At 41.1% G+C, this 14,356-nt stretch overlaps 2 protein-coding genes across 2 annotated transcripts in view; one reads left to right on the top strand and one right to left on the bottom strand.

Annotated features, from left to right (window-relative positions):
* Positions 1-1,655, top strand: part of slc31a2 (solute carrier family 31 member 2) — a 10,030-nt gene extending 8,375 nt beyond the window's left edge. The window contains exon 4 of the mRNA XM_072453643.1: positions 578-1,655. Coding sequence (XP_072309744.1) covers positions 578-761 — 184 coding nt within the window. The 3' untranslated portion in view covers positions 762-1,655. The remainder of the gene's footprint in view (positions 1-577) is intronic.
* A 1,253-nt stretch (positions 1,656-2,908) lies between these two features.
* LOC140367270 (protein Niban 2-like) overlaps positions 2,909-14,356 on the bottom strand; it is a 41,761-nt gene continuing 30,313 nt past the window's right edge. The window contains exons 8-14 of the mRNA XM_072453644.1: positions 13,578-13,740; positions 10,726-10,910; positions 8,261-8,416; positions 7,690-7,806; positions 6,990-7,097; positions 6,552-6,663; positions 2,909-5,718 (exon numbers count right to left, since the gene is read on the bottom strand). Coding sequence (XP_072309745.1) covers positions 4,682-5,718; positions 6,552-6,663; positions 6,990-7,097; positions 7,690-7,806; positions 8,261-8,416; positions 10,726-10,910; positions 13,578-13,740 — 1,878 coding nt within the window. The 3' untranslated portion in view covers positions 2,909-4,681. The remainder of the gene's footprint in view (positions 5,719-6,551; positions 6,664-6,989; positions 7,098-7,689; positions 7,807-8,260; positions 8,417-10,725; positions 10,911-13,577; positions 13,741-14,356) is intronic.

Below are 14,356 nucleotides of genomic sequence, written 5' to 3'. Positions count from 1 at the left end.
AATCCGTGAATTCTCTCGCCAAAAGCCGCTGGGACGTTAATAAAATACTAATAATACGCTGATTGGAAGTGTCACAACAGCGGAAGAAGCAGAAAAATCTGCAGGCCCTAAATGTCATGTGATTGGCCCGTTAAACCACTGGTGCAGAGTGCAAACCAATCAGCAGGAGTTTTACAAGATGGATTCTCAAGAGTTTGTGAACTCAGAAAAATCAGGAGAATTCATCTTCCTGGCAAGGTTTTAAACTCTGTGGTCTAAATGTGATTTTTGATATGTTTTATATTGAGTGAGTATCTAGTTTTGATACTAGTTTTAGTATCTACATTAGTATCTGATTTTTGATACTTTTGACAACACAAGTTTTCCATTAATGTAGAAATAGCTTCATTATTTGCAATTATTTACGAGTTCAAGGTCTTAATAATCGATTGAGCCAAATAAAAGAATCTTGATGTATTTAACTCATGTTGTTTAATGCTGCATAATCTGCAGAGTTTAAGAGGAAACTAAAGCTATTGGCCACTTCTCTGTGATTGGTTCATCTCCTCACGGCTGTTCTTGTGCCTCTGCTCCGCAGCCTGCTCCTGCACAGCGGTCAGGCCTGTCTGCACGTCCTGCAGGTGGCCCTGGGCTACGTGCTCATGCTCTGCGTCATGTCCTACAACACGTGGATCTTCCTGGCCGTGATCTGTGGCTCCGTGCTGGGCTACTTCCTGCTCTTCCCCCTGTTCACCTCACTGACCGAGCGCAGCGCCATGTGACCGCTCAGGAAAAGGACTGCAGAGCGCGGACACGATCCTCTTTGGATGTTCAGGACGCGCGCGCACAGGAAACTGAAAGCTGGGTTTGTGCTGGCGTGTTTGTCCTTGTTTTACTTTATGCATCAGCGGGACTCCTGAACCGCACTTGCCAACACTAAAGGACAGAATGGACTTGAAATGAAATGAAAGGTGACATTTTGATGGTTTTAAATAATTGAAACTCGTAAACATTACAATAGATATGTTTTTTGAGGATTGAACATGTATATTTTACTGTTGTTAATTGTGTCTTTGCCTTGGTCTAACACTAAAACTAAATAAGATGTGTTGTCAATGTAAACAAAATGGTTAGAGTCGTATTATTTAAAGGAGCCGTCTGTGCTCGAACTGGTTTGAAAAAGGAACTACGATAACAACAGAACTGTGTCTCCAGAGCCTTAACCTGCAGAGACGCTTCCAAGTGCTCAGGCTCGTGTTCAGCTCCTGCTCAGTTTGTGTTCAGGCTCGTGTTCAGCTCCTGCTCAGTTTGTGTTCAGGCTCGTGTTCAGCTCCTGCTCAGTTTGTGTTCAGGCTCGTGTTCAGCTCCTGCTCAGTTTGTGCTCAGGCTCATGTTCAGCTTCTGCTCAGTTTGTGTTCAGGCTCATGTTCAGCTCCTGCTCAGTTTGTGTTCAGGCTCATGTTCAGCTCCTGCTCAGTTTGTGTTCAGGCTCATGTTCAGCTCCTGCTCAGTTTGTGTTCAGGCTCGTGTTCAGCTCCTGCTCAGTTTGTGTTCAGGCTCATGTTCAGCTCCTGCTCAGTTTGTGTTCAGGCTCGTGTTCAGCTCCTGCTCAGTTTGTGTTCAGGCTCATGTTCAGCTCCTGCTCAGTTTGTGTTCAGGCTCGTGTTCAGCTCCTGCTCAGTTTGTGTTCAGGCTCGTGTTCAGCTCCTGCTCAGTTTTTGTTCAGGCTCATGTTCAGCTCCTGCTCAGTTTGTGTTCAGGCTCATGTTCAGCTCCTGCTCAGTTTGTGTTCAGGCTCGTGTTCAGCTCCTGCTCAGTTTGTGTTCAGGCTCATGTTCAGCTCCTGCTCAGTTTGTGTTCAGGCTCATGTTCAGCTCCTGCTCAGTTTGTGTTCAGGCTCATGTTCAGCTCCTGCTCAGTTTGTGTTCAGGCTCATGTTCAGCTCCTGCTCAGTTTGTGTTCAGGCTCGTGTTCAGCTCCTGCTCAGTTTGTGTTCAGGCTCATGTTCAGCTCCTGCTCAGTTTGTGTTCAGGCTCATGTTCAGCTCCTGTTCAGTTTGTGTTCAGGCTCATGTTCAGCTCCTGCTCAGTTTGTGTTCAGGCTCATGTTCAGCTCCTGCTCAGTTTGTGTTCAGGCTCATGTTCAGCTCCTGCTCAGTTTGTGTTCAGGCTCATGTTCAGCTCCTGCTCAGTTTTTGTTCAGGCTCATGTTCAGCTCCTGCTCAGTTTGTGTTCAGGCTCATGTTCAGCTCCTGCTCAGTTTGTGTTCAGGCTCATGTTCAGCTCCTGCTCAGTTTGTGTTCAGGCTCATGTTCAGCTCCTGCTCAGTTTGTGTTCAGGCTCATGTTCAGCTCCTGCTCAGTTTGTGTTCAGGCTCATGTTCAGCTCCTGCTCAGTTTGTGTTCAGGCTCGTGTTCAGCTTCTGTTTGGAGAATCGTCTTGAGAACCAAAACACCAAACGATAACGTGTTTTACAATTAAGGATAAATTAGCATTGCAATATTCTCATCGTTAAAACTTATATTGATCGTTTGCACCTCGTATCTGGCACAGACGAGTCATGTTTATGGAATCATATTTATAAAAATCTCATTTTTACATACGGTTCCTTTTAATATTGGAGTTGTCTTTTCCTTACAGTCTTTCAGAGCTGTGTGGTTGCTGTGGTTACAGTTGTTCCTCATTGTTCTCATAACTGGTACTGTCTGTAAATGTCACATAACGTCTTGACTTCCTCCAGTCCTGACTCTGCACTTTGAGTCAGGAGGTTTCAAAAATCATTGACGAACCACTAACGACTGCCGCCTCCAATCAACACTTCTCTTTTTGGATTGTGTTGATTCCTCTGTGTGACGCTGTGAAATAAAGTGCCAAAATAAAGTTGTTTTATTCAATATTTTTATTCAGCCCAGTTTTTTTCCCTAATATGTTTATAAAATTGCATGTTACACTTTTATTTAAACATATTGGCCTCATTAAAGAAAACATCATTTGGGTTTGTTATTATTTACAGAGCAGGAAATTCCAGTTCTCTTCTTTCTTCATGACAGAATATAAGTGCACGCCCAAGCAGGAAAAACAATTCAACTTGTCATATGAAGCGACATCTAGTCCTATGCATTCTGAACATGTCACCTGACAAGACACTTTCAAATTAAATAAACATAAAAGTAAAGTAATAATAACAAGACCTAATTTCAATAAACACATTAAGGCGTTCCACTCCAGTCTGGCATGTATGTCACACATAAAAACACATTACACTACAGATGACTTCATATGCTGGAAAAAGGACCCGGACACTGGATTCTGTTAAAACAGGGGTGTCCAAACTATGGGGGCCAAATGTGGCCCTCAGACCACTTTTCGTTGGCCCTCAGGCTTGATCCAAACAACAAAATGTTTTACGTTTTACTGTAAAATTGGACACATTCAAAAACTGTTGATGTTCTACCAATATGACGTAAATGTTCCAAGTCTTATTAAAGGTGTGGAGCCTCATCGAAACTATGTCAAATAATTCACTTCCTCCTTGTAAGTTTCAAAATTCGGCCCTTGGTGAAAAACGTTTGGACACCCCTGTAAAGCAACGAGGCCCTCTACTGGTCAGGTTCAGGCATTACACAGTCTTGTGACGTCTTCAATATCTACAAAGTAGGAACATAAAGTGTCCAAACCTTTGACTACACACATTATAAAGCTATGATTTTAATTATATATTGAACGTTTCTTGGTGACAGGCCCTCAAAACATTGGAATACAAATATGGCATTAATATAGCTCCTTCTTTGTTTGGTCTCAAGTATTTTAGCTGCTCAGTATAATTTATTTAATTATAAACCCCTAAAAATCCTACATAATATATGTCAGTAAAATAAGGCGCGCAGTAGTAAACGAGTGAGCCAGCTGTGGTACGTGTACTGCTGGTGAGACCTAGAATAGTCCTGTTTAGAGCTGGTTTAGTACAAAGGCCAAATATTGTCTTTCAGGACCTCTGCTGTCCACGGCTCGTATCAGCTTCTCATTCAGAGCCTTCATGACCTCATTTACCGTCCTTAGTGTTTACTTCGTCATCCACTGAATCAGCTCAAGTTAGCGCTAATGACAATATATATATATATATCAAATACTGTCCAATGTAAAACTAAAAACAACCTTTCCATGATGTGGTCGTTTACAGCGCTCGCTCTGAAAGGCCTTTTCCCACACACATTATTAACAGTTCTAAAACGTGACCAGTGTTCACAAGAAAATATATACATCAAATATACATATTCAGAATACACATTTTGAGCCACTGTATTCAGGTACAGTTACTCTTTCATTTGGTGGTATTCAGAAGATAGACTTTCCTAAACTGAGAGGAATACACGGTGATATATCACAACATTTAGGTTTCATACGGCACAATAAGAAAAACAGGAAATACAGCTGTTTTTTCCCTCTCTAATCAATGATAAATACACATAGAGCAAATGGAGCAATAAACATAAAGCTGTTTTAATCATCTGCCATGTTTTTACACTCTGATATAATACAACTTAAAGTATTCAGAATGCAGTACTCTGATTGGACCATGCTAATGCAGGTATTCAGATTTCACGAACTAAACACATTTTCAAAGTATTCTTCATCCATTCTTCATTCCTCGATCCAACAGTATCTCTAAAAAGCACCACAAGTCTCCTTTAACCTTCCATTGTCTAAGTCAAGACCACCTCCACATCCACCGGGTCGACCTGTCCGTTTGTGATTGGCCGAGGACCCTCTGGCCCCTCGTTGGTCGGCGACTGGAAGCCGCTGTCGTCGTGGGAGCTGTAGTCCGTCGCCTGCTGCGGTCGGCCCGGCAGCTCCGCGTCCGAGTCGGGCCCGGACGCGTTCAGGTCGCAGTCCTCCTCGTCCTGCACCGCGATCTCCAGCTCGTGGATGGCGCTTTTGATGGCCGCCTCCTCTTCCTGCCGCTTGGTTCCCATCAACCGCTGGAGCAAACTGTGCGGAGACCTTTCCCGTTGAATCTCGGGACACGGTTCAGTTTTACTCTCCGGAAAGTTTTCAATCTGCGGAGGCGTCTCGCAATCGTCGCGGTTTAATTTGTCGTTCTCTTCGACGATCTTCGGGAACGTTTTGCAGATCGGCGACGCAGGTTTTTGCTCCCCGATTTCTGTGGGGTTTCGGAATTTGAGGGAACTTCGCGGGACTTTGTCTCGCAATGTAGTTACGTGAGTTACCTCTTCTTGTATGCCGTCTCCCATGACGACCAACCCTGTTTGAGTCTCCGTCCCGTTCGCCACCTCTTCGTCGTCTGAAACCGGCAAAACGACCTCCACCACAGGATTCAGCAGGCCGCGAATTTGAGTGATGCTGTCCGGGGACATGATATCCTCCTCCTCCTGGCTGGAAAGACTGTCCCATCCCTCTTCTGGGATGTGGTCCACACCGGGCACCTCCAGACACGACTCGTAGGGCAGTGAAACCCCCTCCAGCTGGATGAGGGAGACCACTTGACGGCGTTTGTTGTGGCCCGAGTTGGACCCTCGGCCTGAGCTCCTGAGCTGGGGGGCGGTTGTAGGAGAGTCAGTTTCAGCAGTTTCAGAAGCTGGAGGTTCCTCAGCAGAGAACTTGGAGCTCCAGTCCACAGCGCCCTCGTCGTCCAGCAGGTGCAGGTTGAGGTCGCTGTTGGTCAGGACGATGCTGTCCCGGTACAGGTTGTGTTTGCGCTGGACGGCCGCCTCCTTCACAGCTGCAGGAGAAAGAAGAAAACAACCAGCTTCAGAACAGGCCAACAGCCTAAAGGATAAATATAGGCTGTAAATATTCCCAGCCTAGAGTCAATGAGAGCATCACCATGGTAACCAACATCCAGTCCCAGCATATTGTGACTGGATGTTGAATTCTACTCAAGAACTCAAGCAAACTTTTAAATGATTATAATTTTCTCTTAATACTTGGGTTTTAATAGTTTAGTGGCCTGGTTAGAACATAAAGGAGCAAAGGCCCGATGGTGCAGACTGGAGCTTCTCTGCCCCGGGGCACAGCAGTATTTTACCAGTGTGGAGTGAATAATGCACTGGAAAGTGTCATAAATCTAATGATTCATCAATGAATTAATGCCTCTGCTCTGCCATACTTACATACAAACATCATGATAACAGTAACACATTCTTCTTATCAATGTTGTGTCCATATGGTGACATCATAATCTCAGATGGTGGGCGGGGCCTGTGTAACTCTATGGACGATTTCGTGTTTTTGAGCAAAATAGCCAAAATATAAATTCACAAAGGTTGAACCTTATCATTATTTGTTCTGGGATTGGATTCACAAACATGAAACAATCACAACTTTGGAGTTGAACAATGGAACCATTTTCTGAGGCTTTAGTAAAAACAATTATTTCACTTTTGTTTATATGTTGAACCTTGTGTCATTTCTTGTTTCATTTGAAGAGGCCCAGTAATGACAGATATGAAGCATTAAATCTGGCAGTGAAACAGTGAATTCTGACCTGCTGTGAGGTCATCAGAAACACAAAGCACGTGCTCAAATGTAACGGAGGTGCTGAAACGTGCTGACCTGACATGATGTCCTTGGACACAGACTGAATGACCACCTCCTCGTACAGGTTTTCCACCAACAGGAACCTGGAGAAGTCCTCAAAGATGAGCTCCTGGAAGCGAGGAAGCTCCTGGAGAGGGCAGACAAAACCATTCACTTTACATGAGTAAACTGCTGTATCTAACAAAGAAAATATTTGATATAGTTGGAAATAAAAATGGGTTTTGGATTCCTATTTGTTCTGTCTTGGGCACACACTGTATTTTATTCCAAAGACATTTTCATAAAGGGAAAAAAAAGAAAAAGAAACAAAGCAATGTCTGGATTCAAGTCATTTTAAGTCAATGTTTAATGGTTGTTCTGATCAGTCTGGTGGTTTCAGTGGTGGACAGTTTTCTGCTAATGATTGGCACTGGTGAATATAATAATAATAATAATAATAATAATGATGATTACCGGTGAACAGGACGGAGCCAGCTGCTGCAGCATGTACGGAACGATGATCTGGAGAAGAGACTCTCGGAAGAACTTCTTGCGCACCGTGCTGCTGTCGTAGTCGAATTTCTGACCAAATCAAAAACATGTTCAGATAATAATAAAATAATAATACATTTTACAGTTCACTAATACTTTGTGACTGGTTTATTTCTGGATTGGATATTGTTTAGTCCTTCTTTGGTCCTATTCTAACCCAAGTTCAAAGGTGTTTTAATCCTGCTTTAACCTTAGATTAGATTAGATTATCTATGTGAGAAATCATCAAATATATTCACAATAGTCACAAATATTACTGATTTTATGTGATTACTTGTATTGGAAATGGATATAAAAACATTTAATATTGCTAGTATTATTATTTACTATCTTTGTTATTTTATATCTATTTTATTTAGGATATTTTGATATTTCTGCACTTTTGTGGTATTTTTTTTTTAAACGTTGTAATAGTTCAACCTCAAACCAGAAATGTTCAAAATATCAACTGAATATTGTTATCAAGATCCTGCAAAAATATTGATGTATGAATTTTTGTCAATATTGCCCACTCTTAATTAATAACTATTCCCACTGTAGCTTTTGCTTAGTTTGATGTGTTCCTGTGGTGCTTTGCTTGAGGTTCTTGTGGTTCTTGTGGTTTTTGTGGTTCTTGTGGCACCTTGAGCACGCGGTCCTGACTCTTCTGGACGCTCTTGCACAGGTCGCTCTCGTCTCCCTGAGCCTCCAGAGACTGGTTCAGGAGCGTCTCAAACGTGTACACGGCGTTGTCCATATGCTGAAATCATAAAAGAAATACAGTTGGTAATAATCATGAGTGGGATTAAGCCAGCGCAATGGAACTGTCCCCTCTAATAAAACCTACCGGCCAAAAAAGCTAATAAGTGGTTTTAAGTGGTAATAAAGTGGTTCAATTTAGTCTATGTCCAGCAGGGGGAGACAGAAATCTGAATAAATCTGAATAAAACATACAAATTCAGATCCATGTGTTTGTAGGGGTGTAAAACATGTGCCTTTTGTGCTTCTTGTTTCCATGGAGATGTTGTTGTTTTGCCTGGATTAGGGCTGCAACAATTACTCAACTAATCATGACGCTACAAAATAATAATCATAGTCATATTTTGATAATTGTAATCGTTATCTGAACTATACAGACTCTATGTGTCTAAACTTCCGGTCCAGTTGTATTCCTAAGACGTTCCCGGGCGGTGCAGTGGTACGTTCAGTGTTACCTCTCTCATGAGGATCTGCGCCCGGCTGGTGAACACCGAGGGTCCGCTCACGCTGAACCTCTGCTGCAGACCCTCCAGCTCCAGGCGCTCCAGCTGATCGTAACACGGGCGCATCTTCACCGGGTGAAACGCCAGCATGGACAGTCGCTCCATCGACTGCGCCAGGATAAAAGACAACAGGGTTAGTTCAGGGCTATTCAATTTAATAGTCCAGAGGGACAGATTTTTCGGAAGGCGGAGGCCTCTGGGCCGGAGGTGCACAACACAATACTGTAACAACATTTTGGGTTGCACAAAATATTCCTCTTTTGATAATTGAGTTAATGCAACTACTGATAGATTAGGTTTTTGTGAGAAATAACATACAAAATTTACCTGCAGCTTTTCAAAATTGCCCATCAAACCCAGAACTGAACTAGAAATATAAAAAATAACTAGGACAAGACTCGTACCAACCAGGTCTGAACCAGGACTGGCCCAGAATCTAAACAGGTCTAAAGCAGAATTACACAAGGACTAAACCAAGACCAAACCAGGTCAAAACTGTAAACAAGATTTTTTTCACTTGGAGGGCCTGATTTGGCCCGCGGGCCTGATGTTGAATAGCTCTGGTATAGTTTAAGATCATTGCAGGAGGAGGAGGTAGAGGATAAGGGGGTCTGCACGGAAACATCAGCTACAAACATAAGGGACAATAGCTAACCTAATCCAAACCTAATCTAGTGATATAAAATGATCATTAGGGCTTTATATTTATATATTTATGACTATATTTGTAGTTGTATTTTGATCATCATATCTGGACTGCTATACGGACTATAAAAGCGAAAAGACCCTTTTATAATAAAGACAACTATAGTAAATAAAAATGTCAAAGAATTTCATCCATAATCTCTTCTCTGTCTCTTATCTTCTCTATCTGGAAGTCTTCAGTCACCGTATTTATATCTCTATTTGCTTGATAATGCTTTTCAAAAGTCTCAGTGTACAATAGAGATAATTGTCAACGACTAAAATAATCGTTAGTTGCCGCTCGACAAGGCAAATGCTTATTTCTAGTGACACTGAGATTATTCTAATACATTTTAAAACAAATAACGATAAAACATATTAACTTTAAGCTTCTAGGTATTTTCAGTATTGAGCATTATTGAGTAAAATCACATTGTTTTTATCATTTGTATGACATTTTGACATGTTTTAGAGTGTGTATGGTCAGATAACGACTACAAATTATTAGAATGATTATTTTAATAGTCGACTGGTCACGATTGTTCCCGATTAATCATTACAGACCCACATTTCCTTATAATAAATTAAATATAAATTAAGCTTTGCAGATAAATGCTGCTTTAATTGAATCTACATTTCAGTATGTTAATGTTTTTATATTAATATTTGCTTATGCCATTTTGATTGGTACAGGAAGGGCATCTGGCTCAGACACAACAGCTAATCTTATGAGTGACATGATCATTTTCTGATAACAAAGAGTCAGTTTGGATGTTTTCACGCTCTAATACCTGAAATAATGAACGTTATTAAGTCTGAGGCGTGGCACATCCTGTAAGTGTCGCACTGGCATTCATTCCTTCCAGACAATTCACCTCCGAATAATTTTAAATGGCATAAACTCTTTACCTGCCAATGACAAACGTGCCCATCTTATAAATCCCAAGCGTTTCCTTCCACTGACGTTAGCTTCCGTCACATGGGCTTGATCACGTGATGCAGGACACACGCCTTAACATCAATACATCTGACCGGACATCTGACCCTAATACTCACGTTGCTGTAATTGTGCGGATTTGCTTGTACTTGTATTTGAGTAAAATTTTAACCATTTGTTACACTTCAAACTCTCAGTGTAAAGCTAGATTTTCACTGTTTTGGCCAAAGAAACCAATATATTCCGCTCTTTACTGTTGGTGATTATCAAAGTGGTCAGAAACTGGGACATATCTTGTATAAAACCGGGACAAATCAATGGGTTTGGATACATCTGCTGGGACATGGGACCCAGGGCTCAAAACTGGGACTGTCCCGGCTAAAAGGGGACGTCTGGTCGCCCTGACTTTGTGTAGTATTTTTCATGCATATGTTTTATTTTTAATTCAGAACAGTTTTGGCAGTAGTACTTGTAATTGAGAACATTATTAGCCACGTAACTGTATTTTTACTTTCTAACACTGCCCAAAATGCACAAAAAACATCACAAGATAGTGTAAGTTCACTCAATAACAAATTTTCAAATCGAAACGTATCAAGAAACTGCATTTATACTTGAATAAAAGCAGAATAAATGGATAAGAAATGCCTAAAACTCCAGTTAAATCCCTTTGTGCCTTTTCTTTCTGCTGTTGTCCATATACATTTTATTAATCCTAATAAAATAATGACTAATAAAAGGTTTAGGACCCCATGGAGCCTTGCAGTATCAGTCATAGAATCGGCCCTGCACCAACCTCTCCAAACTTGTCTTGGTCCTGGTCCACAGAGTTCTTGCTGAGTTCAACCATTTCTCTGGAGAAGAGCTCTCGGACCTCAGCGAAGCCGCGGCTGGTGGGCTCCATCAGGGCGTCCAGGATGGAGCTGACGTACGGCTGCACACTGGTCCGCAACAGCTGCTCCGCCTTGGGGAGCACGGCGGCTGTGAGAGGGGGAAAAGAGGGAGAGGAAATGCATCTGTGAGTTCAAAATGTTGAAGCTGAACGCAAATCTAAGCAGGAAGACTGTGAATCCTCCTCAGTCCTCAGTCCTTTTGGCTTTCACAACCAACAAACAAATGCAATAAACTTCGAATTTTAGACAAACTTGATCCAAATGTATCTATTATACTCTAACCTGTCATATGCACTTTAAGGACTAATAACAACCATGTAATAAACTCAATATAGAGACTCTGCTGCCCCCCCCAATACTGAAAATATCAAACATTTTTGTAGTGTGTGACTTCACTCATTCCAGTCAAAGTTTATGCAGGATTTACACAAAAGAAACAACCTTTAAGATCCTCCAAACATTAATTCAACAAATTAAAGTTGCTCTCATATACATTTTATTTGTCAAATTTTAAAAAAATGACATTAGATTCGTTTTTTCCCAGTGTTTGCGCGGTAATTTCCTAATGTGATAAAACATATTTAAAAAATTGCTATTCTTGGATACATTTTTTCAGCTAAATCTAAATTATTTATCTTAACTGCATTTTAGTTCAATGAGTCGTCCGACCTGTAGGGGGCACTTCAACTATACAGACGTACATAAATAACAAAGACAACCACATTATCAAAACGGCAAAAATTAATAAATATTTCGGATTTTCCTACACTTTATTCATGAATATTCTCTGTCTAGAAGCCTTCAGTCACCATATGTCGACCTTTATTTGCTTGATAATGTATTTAAAAAGTCTCAATGTACAATAGGCACAACAGTTTGACTAGTCGACTGATCTAAAGACTAATCAGTGACTAGTTTACTACTTAATAATCGTCAGTTGCAGCCCTAATTTAAATACTACAACAACAGACCAAACTGCTCTCGGTTTTGACTCACATGCAGCAGTTGTAGTTTCAATTTGTACAGTCAAAATACAGGAATGTGGCCTGTCCGCTTCACACTGACGACAAATGTCCAAGTGAAAGAAAGAGTGACACGACTGACAGGACAACGCCCAAAGGCACAGGGAGGGGGCGCTGTCAGGGCAGGTGAGGCTGTCAGGGCAGGTGAGGCGGTCAGGACCTTTTGTCATCTGTGCATGTCGTCCCAGTAATTACTATAATGACTTATCTTTCAATAGATTATTACTGGAACAATATTGAGTAAAAAACACATGCTCGGATGGGACTTTTTTGTTTTGTACAGCAAGAGTTGAGCTGTAAAATATGTGATCATTATAGGTACTCAATAAGTACTAAAGTAAAGAGATGATATTGCTTGTCTCCTTGGCATGAACAATGGCACAGTGGCATCAAGAAGGTCACAGGTTCGACTCCCGGGCCAGACCGGGCCTTTCTGTGCTGAATTTACATGTTTCTCCCTGTGTCTGGGCGGGTTTCCTTCCTTTCCCCCAATCAACACAAAACATGCACAATACATCACATCCTCCAGACTTTGGATCTGCAGATGGGTCCCGAGCGCTGTAAACCTTAACCTTAAACACCAGCTACAGCATCTTCATGGAAACAAGAAGGTTCTATTAAAAGAGCCCTAGACGAGCCTCTCAGCTGTGCAGAGAAGCAGAAAACACAGTGAACCCTCTATTTATTTCATTCCCGAGGTCTGACGTGTTACTGTTCCTCAAGTTTGTGACCGGCTTTACGACATTGAACTTTCAGAAAGACAAAATCAAGTAAAATATAAGTAAAACAGCCAGATAAAGTCAAATTCTTTACATTTAATTCTATTTTTTGGATGAGACATTGAACTAAAAAGACATAATTTGGCTTCTAAAATGGTCACGATTATGATTATATTATGACCTGAATCATCACGATTATCGATTAACCGAATAATCGTTGACAGCCCTTGGACACAGTAAACACAGAGGGACATTGAGGAGGTCAGTTTACAAGCGGCACGTCCAGACCTTCTCACACTGAACTGGGACAAAATGAGGACGGGTCTGTCACATGGGGCACACGTCAAAATGTGAATCTTGTATTGCCTGAGATCCAGAATACACGCCTCTCCAAATGGGTGGAGTCTGCTGGTCAGACATTGCTGACCCTTAACGGTAATCCAACAAAATAAAGGCGCACTTCTATATTTTTATTCGTCAAAAAATAAATAATAAATAAATATGGCAAAAATCACAGGGGACTGAAAAACATCAAAGAATGAATGAGTGAAACGGAAATGTCCAATGAACTCGTCATTTCTCACACGGCACTGAAATAAATGTACGTGATTGCACATTTCTGTCTGAGTTTGGCTTGAGTGAAGGAGGCAGTGACTATATTAGATATCTCATCCTTGGGGCCACATGTCAGGGGTCAGTAAAAGAGCGTCCCAGCACTCAAGTTCTACTGCAGTTAGGGCTTGGAGATAAGACTAACAAAATAATAATAAAAAAAATTAAACTAAATTCTCATATTGATTAAGCCATTTTTTTTTCTTAATGAACAAGATGAATGACACCAAATACAACTCCAATTATTTTTGATGCTCGAACAAAGCTATGACATTATTAAAAGCTCAAATAAAGTTCCATTATGTGTTATATAAACCACCTAACTCTCAAATGTAGTTATATTTGAGTCGATAATAATATTCTGACACACTAAAGACCTGGTGTCGTGAGTTACATTGTCACCTCTGATCTTGGCGGAGACGTGTTCTTTGGAGTTGACGAGCTGGTCCATGTCGGTCCTCAGAGCTGCGTCCAGGGGCCCCCGCTGCGCCTCACAACAGTCCGACAGGGCCTCGTACCGGGCCGTGGTCTGGGCCAGCACCTGCTTGTACACCGCCCCGGAGATCTGACAGACACGGAACATCAGACACGAGCAGAGGTATGAAACTGGTCAAATGTACACTAAAAATGACTTGGTAGAAATAATAGATATACAAGTGATAACTGTTGGTTGTTAAAATGCAACACATTAAATCTAAATTACGGCAAATACAAATTAAAGAATTGACAAACCAAATCATATTAATGGTGTTTATGGTCAAATGATTCACTTAAGCTGCGTTCAAGCTTCATAAATGCACAGATTTACCAATTTAAGAGGAAGAGTAGCTAAAATGTCGAAGTACTGTCAGTTCCAATTTTACTCTCTCCTGGAGTGCATGGCTTTTAAGAAGTACTGAGTCTGCCATCTTTGGGTTAAAGTTTAATATCTGAAAACAAAAGCCGTAAAAGCACTATTATGCTAATGATGCTAACGGATGCTAAAACAAAAAGCAAAAATCTCTAAAATTGATTAATAACAACAAATTTAACACACAATAAATGATAATAAAAATAAAATCAATTAAAGCGGACGCGCATTTTGACTGAATTGAGCATTTTAAAACTATTTCATGATTTGTTTTGAATTGTTACTGAGCTTCAACTAATGCACTGCCCATTGTTTTTACGACTTGACAACT

Source organism: Eucyclogobius newberryi, unplaced genomic scaffold, assembly GCF_026437365.1.
Source record: "Eucyclogobius newberryi isolate DKJ021-1_F unplaced genomic scaffold, fEucNew1.0.hap1 SCAF_2, whole genome shotgun sequence".
Lineage (NCBI taxonomy): Eukaryota > Metazoa > Chordata > Actinopteri > Gobiiformes > Gobiidae > Eucyclogobius > Eucyclogobius newberryi.
The sequence above is the reverse complement of the archived record's forward strand: the minus strand, read 5'-3'. Positions and strand labels throughout refer to the sequence as shown.